Raw genomic sequence first — 19,324 nt, forward strand, 5'->3', positions numbered from 1 at the left:
TCTTTAACTTAAACCGAGAACTATATATCCTTCATTCCAATATCTCATATTGTGATAAGATATTATTACTGGTATTATGATACTTTGTAGGGAGGTATTTTTTGTAAGTGAGGATATGTTAGCTGTACCAAAACTATACGTTTCAATCCCGACTTGTTTACTACGCGTAATAAACAATGACACCGGAGAAGAGATTCCTCGTGTTTTCCAGAAGGTGGCGCCATATGTTTACAAGAAAAACAAGGTGTGTAATAATGTTAATCAATGTGATATGTTTATAGATTGAAAAAATGTCAAGTTGTGAAAATTGTTTGATATTGATATTTCATGATATCATGAAATAATGTCTCAGTGTTTGATATTGATATCAGATAATATGAGATTGTTTGTATATATTGATAGTTGGGATACACGTTTGTTGCTGAAGCGAGAACGACTGATTTACCGTTACCCACCGGTAAATGGAGAATGCGTCTGATTGGTTCATTAAGTCCACTTCCTGCTCCTGTTAAAAATGAAGTGAACGCGTCGTTTAATATGAGAGAATTGAGAGATTATTACATCCCTAATAAACATATGATCATACACAGGTAAGTGAATACAGGGAGGGGTGAACATTCACAGGTATCTCAATACAGTGGTGATACAGGAGGGGTGAACATTCACAGGTATCTCAATACAGTGGTGATACAGGGAGGGGTGAACATTCACAGGTATCTCAATACAGTGGTGATACAGGGAGGGGTGAACATTCACAGGTATCTCAATACAGTGGTGATACAGGGAGGGGTGAACATTCACAGGTAATTCAATACAGTGGTGATACAGGAGGGGTGAACATTCACAGGTATCTCAATACAGTGGTGATACAGGAGGGGTGAACATTCACAGGTAATTCAATACAGTGGTGATACAGGAGGGGTGAACATTCACAGGTATCTCAATACAGTGGTGATACAGGGAGGGGTGAACATTCACAGGTATCTCAATACAGTGGTGATACAGGGAGGGGTGAACATTCACAGGTATCTCAATACAGTGGTGATACAGGGAGGGGTGAAAATTCACAGGTATCTCAATACAGTGGTGATACAGGGAGGGGTGAACATTCACAGGTATCTCAATACAGTGGCGATACAGGGAGGGGTGAACATTCACAGGTATCTCAATACAGTGGTGATACAGGAGGGGTGAAAATTCACAGGTATCTCAATACAGTGGTGATACAGGGAGGGGTGAACATTCACAGGTATCTCAATACAGTGGCGATACAGGGAGGGGTGAACATTCACAGGTATCTCAATACAGTGGCGATACAGGGAGGGGTGAACATTCACAGGTATCTCAATACAGTGGCGATACAGGGAGGGGTGAACGTTCACAGGTATCTCAATACAGTGGCGATACAGGGAGGGGTGAACATTCACAGGTATCTCAATACAGTGGTGATACAGGAGGGGTGAACATTCACAGGTATCTCAATACAGTGGTGATACAGGAGGGGTGAACATTCACAGGTATCTCAATACAGTGGTGATACAGGGAGGGGTGAACATTCACAGGTATCTCAATACAGTGGTGATACAGGGAGGGGTGAACATTCACAGGTATCTCAATACAGTGGTGATACAGGAGGGGTGAACATTCACAGGTATCTCAATACAGTGGTGATACAGGGAGGGGTGAACATTCACAGGTATCTCAATACAGTGGTGATACAGGAGGGGTGAACATTCACAGGTATCTCAATACAGTGGTGATACAGGGAGGGGTGAACATTCACAGGTATCTCAATACAGTGGTGATACAGGGAGGGGTGAACATTCACAGGTATCTCAATACAGTGGTGATACAGGGAGGGGTGAACATTCACAGGTATCTCAATACAGTGGCGATACAGGGAGGGGTGAACATTCACAGGTATCTCAATACAGTGGTGATACAGGGAGGGGTGAACGTTCACAGGTATCTCAATACAGTGGCGATACAGGGAGGGGTGAACATTCACAGGTATCTCAATACAGTGGCGATACAGGAGGGGTGAACATTCACAGGTATCTCAATACAGTGGTGATACAGGGAGGGGTGAACATTCACAGGTATCTCAATACAGTGGTGATACAGGGAGGGGTGAACATTCACAGGTATCTCAATACAGTGGTGATACAGGGAGGGGTGAACATTCACAGATATCTCAATACAGTGGTGATACAGGGAGGGGTGAACATTCACAGGTATCTCAATACAGTGGTGATACAGGGAGGGGTGAAAATTCACAGGTATCTCAATACAGTGGTGATACAGGGAGGGGTGAACATTCACAGGTATCTCAATACAGTGGCGATACAGGGAGGGGTGAACATTCACAGGTATCTCAATACAGTGGCGATACAGGGAGGGGTGAACATTCACAGGTATCTCAATACAGTGGCGATACAGGGAGGGGTGAACATTCACAGGTATCTCAATACAGTGGTGATACAGGGAGGGGTGAACATTCACAGGTATCTCAATACAGTGGCGATACAGGGAGGGGTGAACATTCACAGGTATCTCAATACAGTGGTGATACAGGGAGGGGTGAACGTTCACAGGTATCTCAATACAGTGGCGATACAGGGAGGGGTGAACATTCACAGGTATCTCAATACAGTGGCGATACAGGAGGGGTGAACATTCACAGGTATCTCAATACAGTGGTGATACAGGAGGGGTGAACATTCACAGGTATCTCAATACAGTGGTGATACAGGGAGGGGTGAACATTCACAGGTATCTCAATACAGTGGTGATACAGGGAGGGGTGAACATTCACAGGTATCTCAATACAGTGGTGATACAGGAGGGGTGAACATTCACAGGTATCTCAATACAGTGGTGATACAGGAGGGGTGAACATTCACAGGTATCTCAATACAGTGGTGATACAGGAGGGGTGAACATTCACAGGTATCTCAATACAGTGGTGATACAGGGAGAGGTGATCATACACAGGAACAAGGTGTAATACAAGGAGGTGTGTTGAACCCTGGAGTAATTTCAGTCTGATAACTCCAAGGTTGAACATACATGGTGGGCTCCACAATCATCTACTCTATACCATGTGCTATAGATATTTCATACCGATTTAGTTATCACTAATTCTGATGTTTTTTTTATAGATATTCAGTGAAAGTAATCGAAGATCATTTAACCAGTTTACAAGTAACGATATCTAAACCTGATGTTTACGTGAAACTACAAGTTTTAGACAACGAACAGGAATTGATGAGCGCCACGGGGAAAGGACATGTCGTTATTCCTTCATTTATATTCCATAAAGATATTCAACCAGAAGAGAAACGATCCAGCTCAAGAACGTGTAAGTGTTTTATAACTCTTCTCACTGTTATTTTAAACTCAGTCTCATAAACTAATGGTTTAAAAGACAAAAGTTAAGATGAAAAGGTTGTATGCGGACCTGTATTATAGATTTAGCTGATTTTCACGTGTGTTCACATACAGGGAAGTGATCAAATCCGCTTTATAGCATACTCCGCTAGCAGGGATTCAAACTTGATGGCATCGTCAAACTCTGCCCCCGGCACAAAGAGACAAAACATTAGCAACTATGCGCAGTTTCACAGCACGAAACTGTTCCGCTCCTCCAATCAGATTGCCTGGAGGAATTCACATATCTGTGCACTGGGGCTTATCAGGCAGTGTTCTGTGCTATAGTAGAGTCTCGCAATACCATCACGTTCAAATCTATGCAGAGTTATGATTCCTCTGTTTGGATGCTTACATACTCTACATTACTAAACCTGCTCCAGTTGAATCAGTGAAGCGTGGATGCATTCTGATTTTGTTGATCTGTTATTGTATTGTAGCTAATCGCGGAGTTGTCTCTCGCAGTCAAAGTAGAAATCGTAATGTAAATTCGGCGCGAAGTAATCGTGAAGATTCGGCAGTTTGCAGTCATCATTCCGATGTCGATGATTCGGAGGAAGATAAACCTCATAAATACATCATACAGGCGTTAGTATTACGTAATAGCTGGCCTTTATCTGAGAATCAGTGGACATTCGTTCAACAGTTGATGGAATTAGAGAAAAATGAACTCAAACGTAAGTTAAACATCTGTTTAAATGTTCAAACAACTCTTTAGATGAGTCGTCAACGTAATGATTGTCCGAACTGTGACAAATTCTACCATTGTTTATTTTGAATGTTTAGACTTTTCTTGGAGCTACATTTATCAAACGGGTTCCTGAAATTTACATGATTTATGCAAATTCACAAAATACTGTGTATTTTATTCTTCATGAAAGAGAGAAATTCAATTATATTACTCGTCCTAGATTCCCAACATTTTAACGGAGTTTTGTTTTATTTCTGTGTTAGTGAATCGACCGGAGAAAGAAAGAGCTCCTTCTCCGTCTAAAGAAACTAAATCCTCACCAGCTGCAAAGGGTAAAGGAAAGGATAAAGGCAAAGGAGGAAAGGACAAAGATAAAGGACAAAGTTCAAGGCCACCGTCGCAACAGTTTGATTTCCTGAAACCTCATTACGTATTGAGAGTGGTCAGTGACGGAACAAATACGGTGAGTTGAAGGGAGGCTCCGGGGATTCCGGTCAGAGTAAGGGAGGCTCCGGGGAATGAGACTATATATAAAGTGTATGTACATGTATTATAGGAAGATATAGAAGTAAAGAAAGACACGGAAAGAGCCGATGAAATCCGTGCTATGAAAAAAGCTTGGGAAGATGCAGAACCAGGTCGAGCTGCAAAGGTATTAATCATTTTTGAAAAACAGTCAGTGAATCCAACCATTAGAGTTTGAGAGATATCTCATAGTGTGTTAACGGTGCTAGATCTGTGTCTTATAGTATCATTGAATACAGTATTAATATTGCTAAGGATATAGTCAACTTGAGTCTTTATCAGTTCTTAATCAAGGCTTACAATTTTTTTAAATTTGTGAAATCAAACACTCTTTGTTATCTCTGGGCATTATTCATATTCACAGGCTTTACAATCACGTTTGAACTATTTGAACTCGCATATGATCAGTTTAGTTCCCGATACCGACGAGGATGAAAAGAAAGAGGAAAGTGAATTAGAGGAAAGTGAGATGTTAGACACGGTGCCTTCACAAACACCGGTAACACCGGTAGAAGGTGTAGACAGCGATACTATATTAACTACAGAACCACCACAACCACCAGCACCGAAACAAATACTGCAACCACTCGATCTGACTCCATTTGAACGGTGAGAAGAGCAGGAAATATATCACAGTTTATCGCGTGGTACAAAATGAAAAATTCAAATTTGATGATTACTGTTTACTGAACACTGTCACGGATTACTGGTTACTAATTACTGTTTACCGAGAATTACTGGTTACTAATTTACCAGTACTGCTTACTGTTTACTAGTTATTGGTTACTGTTTACTAATTACTGTTTACTAATTACTGTTTACTGATTGTTTGTTTACAGAGGTTTATTCGGAGAGAAACGATATTTAGATGATGAATTAATTGCCGAACAAATGCAGAAAAAACAACAAGAAATTCAGAGATTTAAACAATTACGAGAAGAGGTTGAAGAATGGAGGGAAAACGATCGTAAACATCGAAACTGGTTAAAAATACATCAATTAGAAATGTGTGAAGAGCTACAGGTACGTTACATATTACACAGGTATCTTCAGAGGTCGGGAGGTAGCTGCCTTATAGGGGTCAGGAGGTAGCTTTGAGGTCAGCTGTCTTATAGAGGTCGGGAGGTATCTTTGAGGTCAGCTGTCTTATAGGGGTCGGGAGGTATCTTTGAGGTCAGCTGTCTTATAGAGGTCAGGAGGTAGCTTTGAGGTCAGCTGTCTTATAGAGGTCGGGAGGTATCTTTGAGGTCAGCTGTCTTATAGGGGTCAGGAGGTAGCTTTGAGGTCAGCTGTCTCATAGAGGTCAGGAGGTATCTTTGAGGTCAGGAGGTAGCTGTCTTATAGAGGTCGGGTTAAAACTATAGTAGAGGGATTGAGAGGTGTCTGTGTGAGGCAGCTAGTGAGGTATATTACAAATAACAGTATTTGGGAGGTAGTGAGGTAAGGCAGGAGGTGTTCTTGAGTTGTATGGGCGGTATGGATATAGCTAGAGAGAGTTCAGGGATTCAGACACGGCGTTGGTAACACTAATATGTGGTTTAAACTGATGATATTTTCCCCGCTGATATTTTAGGCTCAAACCGATCAATCTCGAGCTGATATTGAAATAATGAGAGAATCTTATCGTCAAATGAGACATCGTCAACTATCCTCACTTACCGCAGATGGTTCCACTACTACTGATCTACAATAATAAATGTATATGGAATGTTTATTGGAGCCTGTTTTTAGCTTTTCGTTTTAGATGCTTAGAATTATTTTCACCTACAAGTTATTTATGTAGTGACATTTAGTTTCATACAACCGACCGGACCGGGTATTAGAATGTTGAAATGGTAAACCTTTTAGGTCTATCCTGATCCTCTCCAACAAGGATTTTTACCCGACGGCATCGCCAGGATCTGATCTCTACCAAGGGAGGATGGGCTAATCCATATCCATAGAAATCACCTATATTTTGTGAAACTAGATGTCATTACACCTGATATATTCATGCATGTTAGTTGTTTTGGTTTGTTTTTATCAAATCATTCAATATTTGATCAGTTTCTAGTAATCGTGTAGGAAATTTATGAACCCAAATGTTTTCATTGATTAAGTGCAAATTTAGAGTAAATATCTAATTGAAATTACAACAGGAATCACATGGAGAATAGTTAGAAATCTAGTACTATAGTTCTCCGGTTATGTTTGAATCTTGAATTGTTTTATTTAACCTAAAGTCCTGGGGCTGGTTCCTCAGTTGAGACTTAAGTCCAAAAATGGTCTTAAATTTTAAGACTGGTCTTAAGTTGTTAGATTGGTTATAGAACTAAGATGGTCTTAAATTGGTCTTAAGTCTAAGCCATGACTATGGAACTGAGCCCTGGGGTGTAGGTCTGTCTCTGTCAATAATGCCAGGAGACTAGCGGAACACTGTTGCTAATGATCACGTTTCATACGTCCAGTCCATATGCGACAAGTTGCTACCAATCTTGTTGCAAGTCGACCTACGCCTGGCTATAAGTGAAATAACAATTGAGGACTATAGAACTGGATCATGAGATCTATACACATACACACACAAACACTCAACACATGCTTCATGCTCGATACAAACTTGCACTAAAGCAATAAGCTTCAAACATTCAAACTTGGATTGAGCTTTGAGTAATTTTGAAAATACCCTGGTATTCTAGAAATTATAATTCAGTTGATTTGTGTTTGTTTTAGTTTTGACCGAATCCCCGAATCATCGTTTCCTTACCCCATAGACACATCCTCATATTCCTGTGATAATTTATACGTGAAAATAGAAATAATAAGTGTTATATTTAAAAGAAATCAATGAACTCTCGATTGAACTTAAGTTCGTAATAACTGAAATAATTTAAGGTTATTTTGATCTCCTCTAACAATTTATTTTAATTTGTATTTTTTACAGGCAAATTTAGACAAAAAGAGGGCAGAATTTAACGAACCTCGAGAAGTTTTTCGACAAAAATATTTAGCAGCAGAAAGACTGAGATTAGAACAATTAGCCGCGCAGGAAGCAGAATTAGATAAAGCACCGACTCCTAAAGGAAAAAAGGGTTCGGCAAAAGGGAAAAAGGGATCAGCAAAAGGAAAGAAGAAATAATCGTTCTGCAAAATCTCTGTGTGCTTTATAAAAAAACCTCATTGTTCATTGTATTGCTGTTTATTTCTTGCTGTTCTTCCTCACCTCCTCACCCCTCCCCTCCTCACCTCCTCACCCCTCCCCTTCTGCTCTTCTCTCGTAATCAAATGTTTTTAACTTGGCGCTCGATTGAAATACATTAATCGATAAAAAGTCTCAACTTATTATTTCGTATTTTGATCGGGCAGGTTTCGAGAAGAAAATAAAAATCGCAAAATGATAAAGATTTAAAACTTTGTAATGATAATGATTTACCCCAAAGCTGGTAAACTGTGATATCAACTGTACTGTAAATAGTATCTATGTTCATAGAAATATCCATTATTTAATTTATTTCAGTTGTGGAACGATAGTAAAATTAAATTGTACAGAATTGATTATTAAGTATATTTCCGACGATAAGTTAGATTCGTTTTGAATTATCTAATTTAGTTAGAAATATTTATTTAAATTATTTAAATTAATTAACTTATTATAATTTATTTTTCCTAACTTATAAGTTGGGAAGGATTTGGTGAATTTGGGTTATTTCTTGTTTTATTCATTAGTTCAATAGATTTTGTTTTTGTTTCTTAGAAAAAAAATGACACCTACCAATGTAATTAGTTTGATGTACATTATTAACTGCTATTTGTAAATATTGAAATACTGATGAGACTTATTTCATCTACGTTATCTTTCCCAGAAACATCCATCAATTCACAGTCTCTTACTGCCGCTGCCTTTATTCAACAATTCTCAAAATTGGGAATGATGATATCTTATATATCTACATACATCAATAATAGCACTATTGATTGAGAAAATATGTTTATATTTGAAAGATCTAGTTTTTGCTGGAATATGTTTATAATGGGCCCTGGTGCCTTTTCTACTCATAAATCTTATCAATTCTCTAAAGATCCATCCACAAATTTCTAATCATTTTGATATTGTGACTGAAATCCATCCAACCAACAACAACATCAACATATCAATCAACGTATATATCATTTTGACAGATATTTTCTGAACAATCAGTTTGTTGACTCAAGTCGCGTCGATCGATCGTGTTAGACCTGGTTTATAGTTGCTCATTATGTGAGTCGTTCTTTATCTCGACGACACGTATCCATCCCCCAAACATCCATCCATATCACAACGTTTTAACCTTTGCTATAATGTAAATAGTGGGTAAAGATTCATATATTTCTCTCCATTACCAATACCTCTCTCCTCAAATAAACTCTGCCCTCAAATAAACTCTACCCTCAAATAAACTCTGCCCTCAAATAAACTCTGCCCTCAAATAAACTCTACCCTCAAATAAACTCTCTTCTCAAACTCTCATCAATTATGAATGTAAGTATAAGTGCTGTGTACGTGAATATTTTGATGCTTGTATTTATTATTTGATGCTTGTAGATAAAACGCTGTATTTAACACAGTTCAGTGAGCCGTCCATGTTTGTGTTGAATCATAGTCCTCACTTCCCAGGGCCCCTTTGTGAGCCCTCGGTGAACTGGGATAGTACCCTCACTCCCCAGGGCTCACTCCATGGTGGTGACACCTGGTGAGATAGGGCTGCACTCTCATTCTGCAGGGCTCACTCCGCATGTATGGGGTGACCCCTGGTGAGCAAGGTTGTGCACCCTCACTCCTCAGGGCTCACTCAGTGTATAGCAGTGCCCCCTGGTGATTTGTGATGGTATTTCTAGATATATATTCTCCAGATGAATCTTGTAAAATGATGATGATCTGCCTAAAAATTAATTCATCGAATAAAAAGAGAATTTAAGAATTCCCTTTTTATTTGACACCGAACTGCATCAAATCTGTCTAGAATTTTGTTGAGGAAATGAAGCAAATAATGATTAAAACCCATAAAACTTTATTTAATTAATTTTCAGTTCTAATTCAAAGCCTTAATCACTACATAGCCAATTATCCAAATAATCTCAATAACAATAAAAATCTCTAAAATTCAAAAGCTCAATTTAAAAAAATATATCTAAATGGAGAAATTTATTTTTGTATTTGAATATAGGAAAGATTGGATCCCTCTAAAGTGATCGTTGTCTAAAAAACGCGATATACTGAAAGGGATCAAGGCCCTTATTTTTCCGTCCTTGGTTAAATTTGGCCATCATGTCAGGTCTAAAGAATTCCTTCCGTCCGTTATATAATAAAGACCCATGATGATAAAATAAACTGTCCGTCCTAAGTTAAAAACCACTGACCACTCGTGCAGAGGTCTAACTGACCACTAGCATAGAGGTCAAACTGACCACTAGCCTAGAGGTCAAACTGACCACTAGCATAGAGCTCAAACTGACCACTAGCATAGAGGTCAAGATGACCACTAGCATAGAGGTCAAACTGACCACTAGCCTAGAGGTCAAACTGACCACCAGCATAGAGGTCAAACTGACCACTAGCCTAGAGGTCAAACTGACCACTAGCATAGAGGTCTAACTGACCACTAGCATAGAGGTCAAGATGACCACTAGCATAGAGGTCTAACTGATCACTAGCATAGAGGTCTAACTGACCACTAGCATAGAGGTTAAACTGACCACTAGCATAGAGGTCAAGATGACCACTAGCATAGAGGTCTAACTGACCACTAGCATAGAGGTTAAACTGACCACTAGCATAGAGGTCAAGATGACCACTCATACAGAGGTCAGTGGTAAAACTGAAAGCTCGTATTGAGATCAGAAACAGCCCTTATTTTTTCCGTCCCTCGTAAATTTAAAATTGAAAGGAAAATTGAAGGCCCACTCATTTCCGTCCCTCAACAAAACATACGTATAAACATTTAAATAAATAAAACAATTCTCAACTTGTTCTCAGATACTTTAACCAAATTATCTCAGTGTTTAGCTAGCTGGTACTTTAGTCAAATTCTAGGCTAGCTTTAAATAAATAGCTTATTACATTTCAATTAGTAGCATTAGCTTATTTTCTGATTATGATAATACATGTGAGCTATAGTTTATATATAATACAGCTTCGTCGTTTGTATGTTCTATCATTATATCTCCCTCCCCTCTATACATGTATAACTCAAATATAAGGCATAGATCTGAATGTATTTATCAATTATAAAATGATTGAATTCTTGTTTATTTCGAACAAGGAATCAATTGATTTCAATTATCTGGTGTTTATATATTATATAGATGTGGCTATGTATATCCCTCATATATTCATTTATTGATGTATATAGATATTTTGCTGTAAATTGTTTGCTTGTATTTTTCTTGAAGAATAAAATATCAATGGTAGGTGTTGTACTTGATCGAGTTCTTTTTTAAAATTTTCAATTGATCTAAACTTTTGATAGTCATCTCTTCATCAAACCAGTCAGTCTCGTCTAATGATAGGGCTGTTCGGGTTCATCCAGAACTCGTAATAGACGAGGAAGGAATTGTCTGTAGGCTGATGCAGAGGATCTCATCTTTCTCTTGTGATAAAGTATGTAATAGAATCCTAGTCCTTCTCCATCACAAATAATACGTTAAGTGAATATTTTAAATATGAAAGTTTATTGAAGGCGAATTGGACGAATGTAACAGACGAATATAGAGATCACCAAATCACAGGAGCTGCTGCTGCTGCTGCTGCTGCTGCTGCTGCTGCTGCTGTAGTGATAAAAATATCACTGGTTAAACCTGTTTCATTAACAATTATTAATACTTGATTCATTACAGCACACAAAATAATTAACAATTTAACAATTCGTTAAACAAATGATTAGTTAATTGATTAAGAAAATAATCTGATCTTGCATCGGAATTAACTGTAGGTTTTAATAGCACAGAATATTCATTTCATCTCATATTTGTTGCCTCTCAAGGAACTTCCCTGCGGTGACTTCTCTAACTTTCTCCACACGACCTACAATACAAATAATTAACTCACAATCAGAACAAACAGGATTTACAGTTATCAGATTCAGAGTGAAATTAGTTTTCTAGCCGGTTAAATCTGAATTAAAACTGTGGAACCAGATCCTGTAACATTGGCTCTTTATAACCATTGATTAAACACAGTCCGCAAGTCAGAAATGATTCCTTGAGCTAAAGTCTATTTTGACATATTCCTGAAGATTGAAACAATAAGCTACTAGCTCAAGCAAACAATTTTGGTTATTTTCATTCCTATTGCAGGATTTTATTGTATATGGGGATCATTAAACTTACGTTACACATCTGCCTAATTATAGCTCTTTGTGAACCGTCAAATTCATCATCATCATCACTATTTACATTATTCACTTTCTCTTTCAGTTCCAAAATCTGTTAATTCATATTTAAGAAATATATCAAATTCATTCAGCGTAAACAAAGCCAAAACCACCGTGAACAAATACTCACTTTCATAGCGTGGATAACACTATTTTCAGGTTTATTCAGTTGTTTCGCCGGTTGTGGTTCAGATGTTGATAATGATTCCTGTAAAATTAATAGTTCGAGTCAAAATCCAGTCACACAGTTTTCAGTTATGTCAGTTACTAATTAGTTCATTTCCAATGTTTGAATCCTAAATTCAAAAACAGTCAACCTCATAGTCTAACTTGAACCTGGCCATAACTGGGAATTTTCATTAAACTTGGACATAACCAAAATTAGATACTTTTGACCTTTCACCCAAGCAATTTCGCCGGTCTCCAGTTGGTCCGAGTTTGACAAGGTATATCTTGTGCTGTGTGATCTAAAACCTAGATCAGTTTTTTTTACCTGTGATATTTTTGATTTTTTCTCATCTTCTAACGCTTTGATTCTACTCTCTAAATCTTTTATGTACAAATAGGTTTTATCTGCGAGTAAAAAATAGAGCATCATGAGTGAATGAGAGGAGCTTCTAAACCCACTAGATCAACACTAGAAGATACTGACCATTCATTGATTGTTGATTACTATTGTCGCCGCTGATGCGAGTAGCTGCTGCTGCTGGTTCTATCAGGCTATTTACACTACCGCTGCAGATGCTACCTCCATCTCCCTGATCCCTAATCGAATCACTCCTCTCTTCATCCAGATATAAACACAATTCTTTCAGTATCAGATTCTCCCTGATCAACTGTTGTTGACACGCGTCTAATTGTTCTAGTTTTTGCTGATAGGTGGCGACTTCGTTCTTCATCACGCCCGACGTATAACGACCGAATCTCTGCCATTCTCGCGCTAATTTACGGCCTTTCTGTCGATCGTCGTCCAGGAAACAGCACATATCCCTCAATTCCTCGTTATCGTCCTGCAATCTCTGATTGACTTCTTTCAAACCACGAATTTCCATTAAATGAAGTTGAAGCGTTTTGTTGATGTCCTTCATTAGTTTACTGTGTTCCGACATCGAGTTCATTTTATCAGTTTCTAGATGACGGATTATTTTAATCAGCTCCACTGGTGAATATCTGATTAAATCAGATTCGGGAATATTTGTGTATTCCATCATTTTACAGGTTCATTCAGCCTCCTCCCTGGAGTCTGGACCCTGTAAAACAAATATCTTATTGAGGACTGGTTGAATAGTTAATGGGTACATGATTCTTGGGATTTTATGACGTTGTTCTTTACCTGCAGTTGATAATTAGAACTAGGCAGTTAATAACTTAATTACAACTGAATTAAAAACATCATCGAAATGTTCTGACAGATATTTATTTGACAGATCTGAATTGAATTGTATTGATATCAACGGACGTATGGACCGGACGAAGCCGAATAAGAAAATTCGTACGGTCCCCTAGCGGATTTTATGCGTACTGATTCCGCGGGCTAATCATGATTGACCACTAAGCTTTTTCGCTAATAAACATATATTTCATCCAAAACCATTTATTTCATCGTCTGGATAATGAACATCGGTGGCTATCAAAACCAGTTGCTTATTTAAGAAATGGCCCGGTGGGTCAGCCCGCGGAATATTAATTCACATAAATGCGCGGTACCGTCATTTAGCATCAGGCCACATCCTCGCTTGCCAGGGGCCCGGTATCACTCCCGAACTCAACAGTATACGGAGACGTCATGTGTCCGCTAGTACCCAGTCCGTGATACCCAGTGTGTCTCTCGTACCCACTCAAATTCTAATGAAGACTTTATTGAACATTTTATTGCTATCGATTTCGGCGATTAATATTCATACGATCTCTATTTCTATTCTATATATATATGGGTTCGGTACCCAGTTATAGAATAACCATGTTTTTCGCAACTGATGCCTCTAATAGATCTTTCTGGCCGACACTAAATAAAAAGTGTTCCACTTAACGTCTAGTAATGAGTAGTCCTGCGCCGCAGTGGCGGCTATCCGTCAGGCCTTGTGGGCTGTATCGTCACGGTTTCTAGAGGTTTTACATTTTTATCAAAAGTATCTTTAAAATTAGTCTGCTGGAACATGGGTCCATTCCTTGTGATTTATCCATTGATTAAACGCCGATCCAAACGAGTCATAAGAAAGATATTGTTCGAAACAAGCAGTTTTATTATATACCATAGAAAGAAAATATGTGTTCCGTGGTACCCAGTGACTAAATACAAAATAACATGTGTTCCGTGGTACCCAGTGACAATCAAACAACATATGTTCCGTGGTACCCAGTGACAATTAAACAACTTGTGTTCCGTGGTACCCAGTGACAATTAAACAACATGTGTTCCGTGGTACCCAGTGACAATTAAACAACATGTGTTCCGTGGTACCCAGTGACAATTAAACAACTTGTGTTCCGTGGTACTATATTGAATCTCTATTATAGCCTAAAATCTAAATGTAGAGTGATTTCAACAGTCTGGAACTTCTATTGGAAGCAGGCCTATGCCTATACCGATACAGCAACAACATTCTCTTCATAATCGGGCCCTATGGACTGAGTGTGTAAAATGTATACTAATGCAGCCTCTAGCGTGTCAATCAATTGAATTGATATTGTCAAGCCATCGGACGATTTTTGACAAGCTAGCGGACGATTCGCGCATTGGGTACCGTAGACACGGGGTATCAGCGACTGGGTATGAGCGGACACTTGTCAAGTACATATGAATCTCCCCGAACTCGCTTCCACCAGCGAACAGCTTTAGCGTAGTGGTTTCGAATCCCTTGACGGGTGAAGATGATCAGGCCACTGATTTAGTGTCAGTAAATTATACTGTACGGTGCTGCCGCTATGATCGACATTAGCGGAATGTGCATAAACTAACACAAACTGACTCTGGCAATAGACTCTCCTCGATTGCCAGAGTCGATTCATGTTGGTGTGTGAAAAATCCGCTAATGTTGAGCATAGCGGCAGCACCGTACAGTATAGTTTACTGACACTAAATCAGTGGCGAATGAAGGGCTTTTATTTTAGACTGCAGTAGATTAATTATCTTTTTGGGATGGTTTGACCCTTGATTGCACCAAACACCTGAGAGGTCGAGGCATTCCAGAAGTGAGTGGAGACTTGTGAACCAGTTCTGGCCACTCTGAGTCAGCATCAGTAATTACTGGTTTCGAGCCCGGGACACCCTGTACATCCTCTATTCAGCATCAAGACCACTCTGAATCAGTGTCAGTAATTACTGGGTTCGAACCCGGGACATCGCTGTACATCCTCTTTTTATCATCAGGACCAATCTGAGTCGGTATCAGTAATAACTGGGTTCGAACTCGGGGGCACCCTTACATCCTCTATTCAGCATCAGGACCACTCTGAATCAGTGTCAGTTATTACTGCCTTCGAACTCGGGGCATCCTTGAACATCCTCTATTCAGTATCAGGACCACTCTGAGTCAGCATCAGTAATTACTGGTTTCGAACCCGGGACATCCCTGTACATCCTCTATTCAACATCAGGACCACTCTGAATCAGTATCAGTAATTACTAGGTTCCAACCCGGGACATCCCTGTACATTCTCTATTGGAATTAGGCCAACTCTGATTCCGCTAGTTGACCGTACCACAATTTGTATCCGATTGAGCCGTTCGATGATTGGCTTAACATGTCTCCCCGCGAAATTTAAAATGGCTTGTATAATCGAGCCTTGTTTCCAATAAATTAGGCTTACCGATCTGAATGAGATCGTGAAACGGGTCCCAGGACTTTACATCTCAGCCCAACAGAAATTCTAGTAAATTTAAAATATTTTATTGAAAGAATATTGCTACAAATTTACAAGGAGATAATTACAAATAAGAGTTGTCATATGAGCAAAAACGAATCCAATACTTTGAGCAAATGCAGCCATCATACCAGCAGTTTTCTGCATCATCTTATCTTCACCTGCCGCTCTGGAGAGAAAACAAAAATTGAACTGCCCTAGTAGCGAAATATTTGATGTATTGAAATATTAGCGAAAGATTCTCAAATTCAGTGACTTACTGTTTTGCGTAAACCATCGTGAGACCAGCAGCGTGACCATTCGCTACTGTATAAACTATCAGGACAAACCAGAACAACCAATCATTGAAGAATACGACAGGTACATTACCCCTATTACCAGGTCTATAGTTACACAGTAAAAAGAATGGAATCGCCAAAAGTCGAAGCCAAACTGTCAATCCCATGTATTTAGCGGAGGGCTGAAAACATACGAATCGATTGACTTTTATTGTTAGTTGTTGGAGATTAGGGATAGAGACAAGAGGCAGAGGCAGAGGCAGAGGCAGAGGCAGAGGGAGAGAGAGAGGGAGAGGGAGAGGGAGAGGAGAGAGAGGAGGGAGAGGGAGAGGGAGGAGGGAGAGGGAGAGGAGAGAGAGGGAGAGGGATAGGGAGAGGAGAGGGAGAGGGAGAGGGGGAGGGAGAGGGGAGGGGAGGGGAGGGGGAGGGGATAGGGGGAGGGAGGGAGAGAGGGAGAGGGAGGGAGAGAGGAGGCTGAGGGAGAGAGGAGGCAGAGGGAGAGTTTTACCTTTGGGAACGGAAAACTCATTAAACCACCGGTGATGTTACAAATGCTGAACATTATATATATAACATCCGAATAAAGATGGCCTGAAAAAAGAGGAAAGTATTACATAATTACTGATACTTACAAGAGGAATTGGTTGTTGTGGAACTTACTTGGAATGAAGAAATTTGGGTCGCATTGTTCGATTTCTACTAATATTGCCGGATAAAGAGCGAGTGACACCACTCGTAGTAACCACACATCAAACAGATTATACCAAGTCTGGCTTGGGAAAAATAGAGCGCATTATTTTAATTCACGAGCACAGATTCTGTGTTGAATTTGTTTGAAAATATAATTCATTCGACTTTCTGTAAGTGATACTGTGTAAACCAGTCGAAGTCAGTTGAAACAACGCCTTCATCGGAACCAAGAAAGATATGAACCAATCTTGAATGGTTCAACATTTTCATGGGGATTTAACAAATTTCTTTCTCAGAAGAATGTTTGCGTTAAGTGAGAGCATTTGCAATAAAAAAGATGGCAGCGTTATAACGGACTTTGTCTGTATTCTACGTATTGTAAAACAGTTTGTAAACCTTTTTGAATGTTTTCATATACGGTAATCCTTCATAAGTGGATAATCTTTCTTCCGTTGTATTCGACTTTGGTTTGTACATAGATCTGAAATAAAGCTAGAATAGAATGCAGCGTGTGAATGATATTGTTCGCTCTGGTGCTGATAATGAAACCTATTCGAATCGATTCATTACAAAATTTATCAAATTGAAGTAAACATCTTTTTGTAACTTACTGAACAGGGTAGTGACAGATAGAAAATGAAACACAATAAACAAACTAGTATTGCTGAGATAAAGAAAAATATTCCTGCAGTTCTTGGTGGAGCTCCTGATGAAAGAAAAAAAACAGTACATATACACTAATATGAAATATACATTCCTCATTAAATTCCTCATAATTCTTTGGTTGATTTACCTGTTTTTGTCACAACCATTAGGATTGAAGTGATCAAGCCTGACGATATCTATGGTATATGTGAGTATAAGATAATGATGATATATCCTGGATATAAAACTGGGTATAAACTTGATTCATTTTACATACCATACCTGTCCAGTCATAGTAGCATTCAGGAATCTGGATGGAAACTGGGCGATGATACCGAAATAACAGTTTCCCCAAACACCAGTGCACACTGAAACGTGTCATTTCACGGTATCAATAATTTTTTTCTGATATCTGCTCATTATAAGTATTTTGAAATGAGTCCGGATTTGAACAACTAAAATCAACAGTCTACATCACCGTGAGCATAACTAATACTCACTATTTATGAGAGCAATTATCACTAGTGTTATGAAGAAAAACGTCTCTTCGACTTCAAAAAAGGAAACATATTTTCAGCATAAGCAATACATCATGATAAGAAGGCAGTGTTTATTTGGTTCAAAAACTTACAGTCAGTTGTGTCAATAATAGCGAATGCGACAGTAACACCAAACAAACCACTCATTATTAATATACTCGCTGTTATTCGACCGTTTGCGTTCGCGCTTTAAAATCAATCATATAAACATATTATATACATATCTAACTCACTGAATACTGCTGCTGCTGCTGCTGCTGCTGCTGCTGCTGCTGCTGCTGCTGCTGCTGCTGCTGCTGCTGCTGCTGCTGCTGCTGCTGCTGCTGCTGCTGCTGCTGCTGCTGCTGCTGCTGCTGCTGCTGCTGCTGCTGCTGCTGCTGCTGCTGTTGAAATATGTCTACTTACTTTCCTGTTTTTTCAGTGAATAAATTCAGAAAGTTTAATATCGCGTTCGGTATTTGTGAAGCTAATCCGGCATAACTGAGAAAATTAATTCTATAATCTGCATTTCCGGCTGGTAATAGTTTATAATCTATAAAATACTGAAAATCAAAGTTTTAACATGCAGTAAGGTGACAAAAGGTCACGACGATAACATTATCCTTATCAATTATCATTTGAAGTGAAGAAAAATGTTCCACGTATTTTCTCAGTAAACTTACAGCCTTTGAACACATGAATAGATTCCAGGGTAAAAGTAAACCAATTCCCTCTATTAATGCTATGATAAACACATAGTTATATCTGAAACATTCATATTCATGGTTATATTTTTTACTTTGGGCAACGAAAAGAAAATAACAAGATCTTCATAGTATATATACTATAGACACATACATTCCTGTTATTTTTCTAAAAGTGTTTTGTTTTTTTAAACTTACTTGTCGTCAATAGTTTTAGTTCCATTTTGAACCAATAATAAACTCGTTGTTTCATCATCGTCATCATTTTCTCTGATTTCACTCGGTCCAATTTTCATCGTTGAATTGTCATAATAAACATCATATTTTCGTCTTTTATTTCTATCCCGTTTTTTGTTAGTTGTCGGTTTTGCATCAATATCAGATTCCTCGTAATCCGTAGGTGGCATCGTTATATTAATCGATAAACTCTAATCAGTGAAATATGATGAATTATTTTCAAAAGGAATAGCACATTCTCACTCGAGTATGAATTGTCTATGTTTGATTTATCGGAAACACACAACGCACTAAACATCAGTTAATACTGACCTCGGTTTTTATACTGATAAAACATAAAGCACTTCGTCACAGA

General features: G+C 38.7%; 3 protein-coding genes across 3 annotated transcripts in view; 1 reads left to right on the plus strand and 2 right to left on the minus strand.

Annotated features, from left to right (window-relative positions):
• LOC141915531 (androglobin-like) overlaps positions 1-11,061 on the plus strand; it is a 48,820-nt gene extending 37,759 nt beyond the window's left edge. Inside the window, exons 33-41 of the mRNA XM_074807096.1 lie at positions 91-244; positions 403-590; positions 3,162-3,361; positions 3,870-4,106; positions 4,384-4,583; positions 4,677-4,772; positions 5,010-5,254; positions 5,485-5,668; positions 7,569-11,061. Coding sequence (XP_074663197.1) covers positions 91-244; positions 403-590; positions 3,162-3,361; positions 3,870-4,106; positions 4,384-4,583; positions 4,677-4,772; positions 5,010-5,254; positions 5,485-5,668; positions 7,569-7,763 — 1,699 coding nt within the window. The 3' untranslated portion in view covers positions 7,764-11,061. The remainder of the gene's footprint in view (positions 1-90; positions 245-402; positions 591-3,161; positions 3,362-3,869; positions 4,107-4,383; positions 4,584-4,676; positions 4,773-5,009; positions 5,255-5,484; positions 5,669-7,568) is intronic.
• Positions 11,062-11,394: 333 nt separating this feature from the next.
• LOC141898635 (coiled-coil domain-containing protein 85B-like) lies at positions 11,395-13,491 on the minus strand. The gene is made up of 6 exons (XM_074784655.1): positions 13,367-13,491; positions 12,686-13,283; positions 12,527-12,606; positions 12,164-12,241; positions 11,990-12,085; positions 11,395-11,684 (listed from the first exon to the last, which is right to left on the minus strand). Exons 2-6 carry the CDS (start codon positions 13,242-13,244, stop codon positions 11,613-11,615), a joined length of 885 nt encoding a protein of 294 aa, XP_074640756.1. The 5' UTR covers positions 13,245-13,283; positions 13,367-13,491; the 3' UTR covers positions 11,395-11,612.
• A 2,422-nt stretch (positions 13,492-15,913) lies between these two features.
• On the minus strand, positions 15,914-19,241 carry LOC141898615 (equilibrative nucleoside transporter 3-like). The gene is made up of 13 exons (XM_074784623.1): positions 18,931-19,241; positions 18,712-18,793; positions 18,455-18,591; positions 18,142-18,236; positions 18,011-18,061; positions 17,793-17,878; positions 17,659-17,707; positions 17,477-17,571; positions 17,262-17,357; positions 16,836-16,944; positions 16,684-16,766; positions 16,158-16,357; positions 15,914-16,066 (listed from the first exon to the last, which is right to left on the minus strand). The coding sequence occupies exons 1-13, from the start codon at positions 19,137-19,139 to the stop codon at positions 15,940-15,942; spliced, it is 1,419 nt and encodes a 472-aa protein (XP_074640724.1). The 5' UTR covers positions 19,140-19,241; the 3' UTR covers positions 15,914-15,939.
• Positions 19,242-19,324: the final 83 nt, after the last annotated feature.

This window comes from Tubulanus polymorphus, chromosome 1, assembly GCF_964204645.1.
Source record: "Tubulanus polymorphus chromosome 1, tnTubPoly1.2, whole genome shotgun sequence".
NCBI lineage: Eukaryota > Metazoa > Nemertea > Palaeonemertea > Tubulaniformes > Tubulanidae > Tubulanus > Tubulanus polymorphus.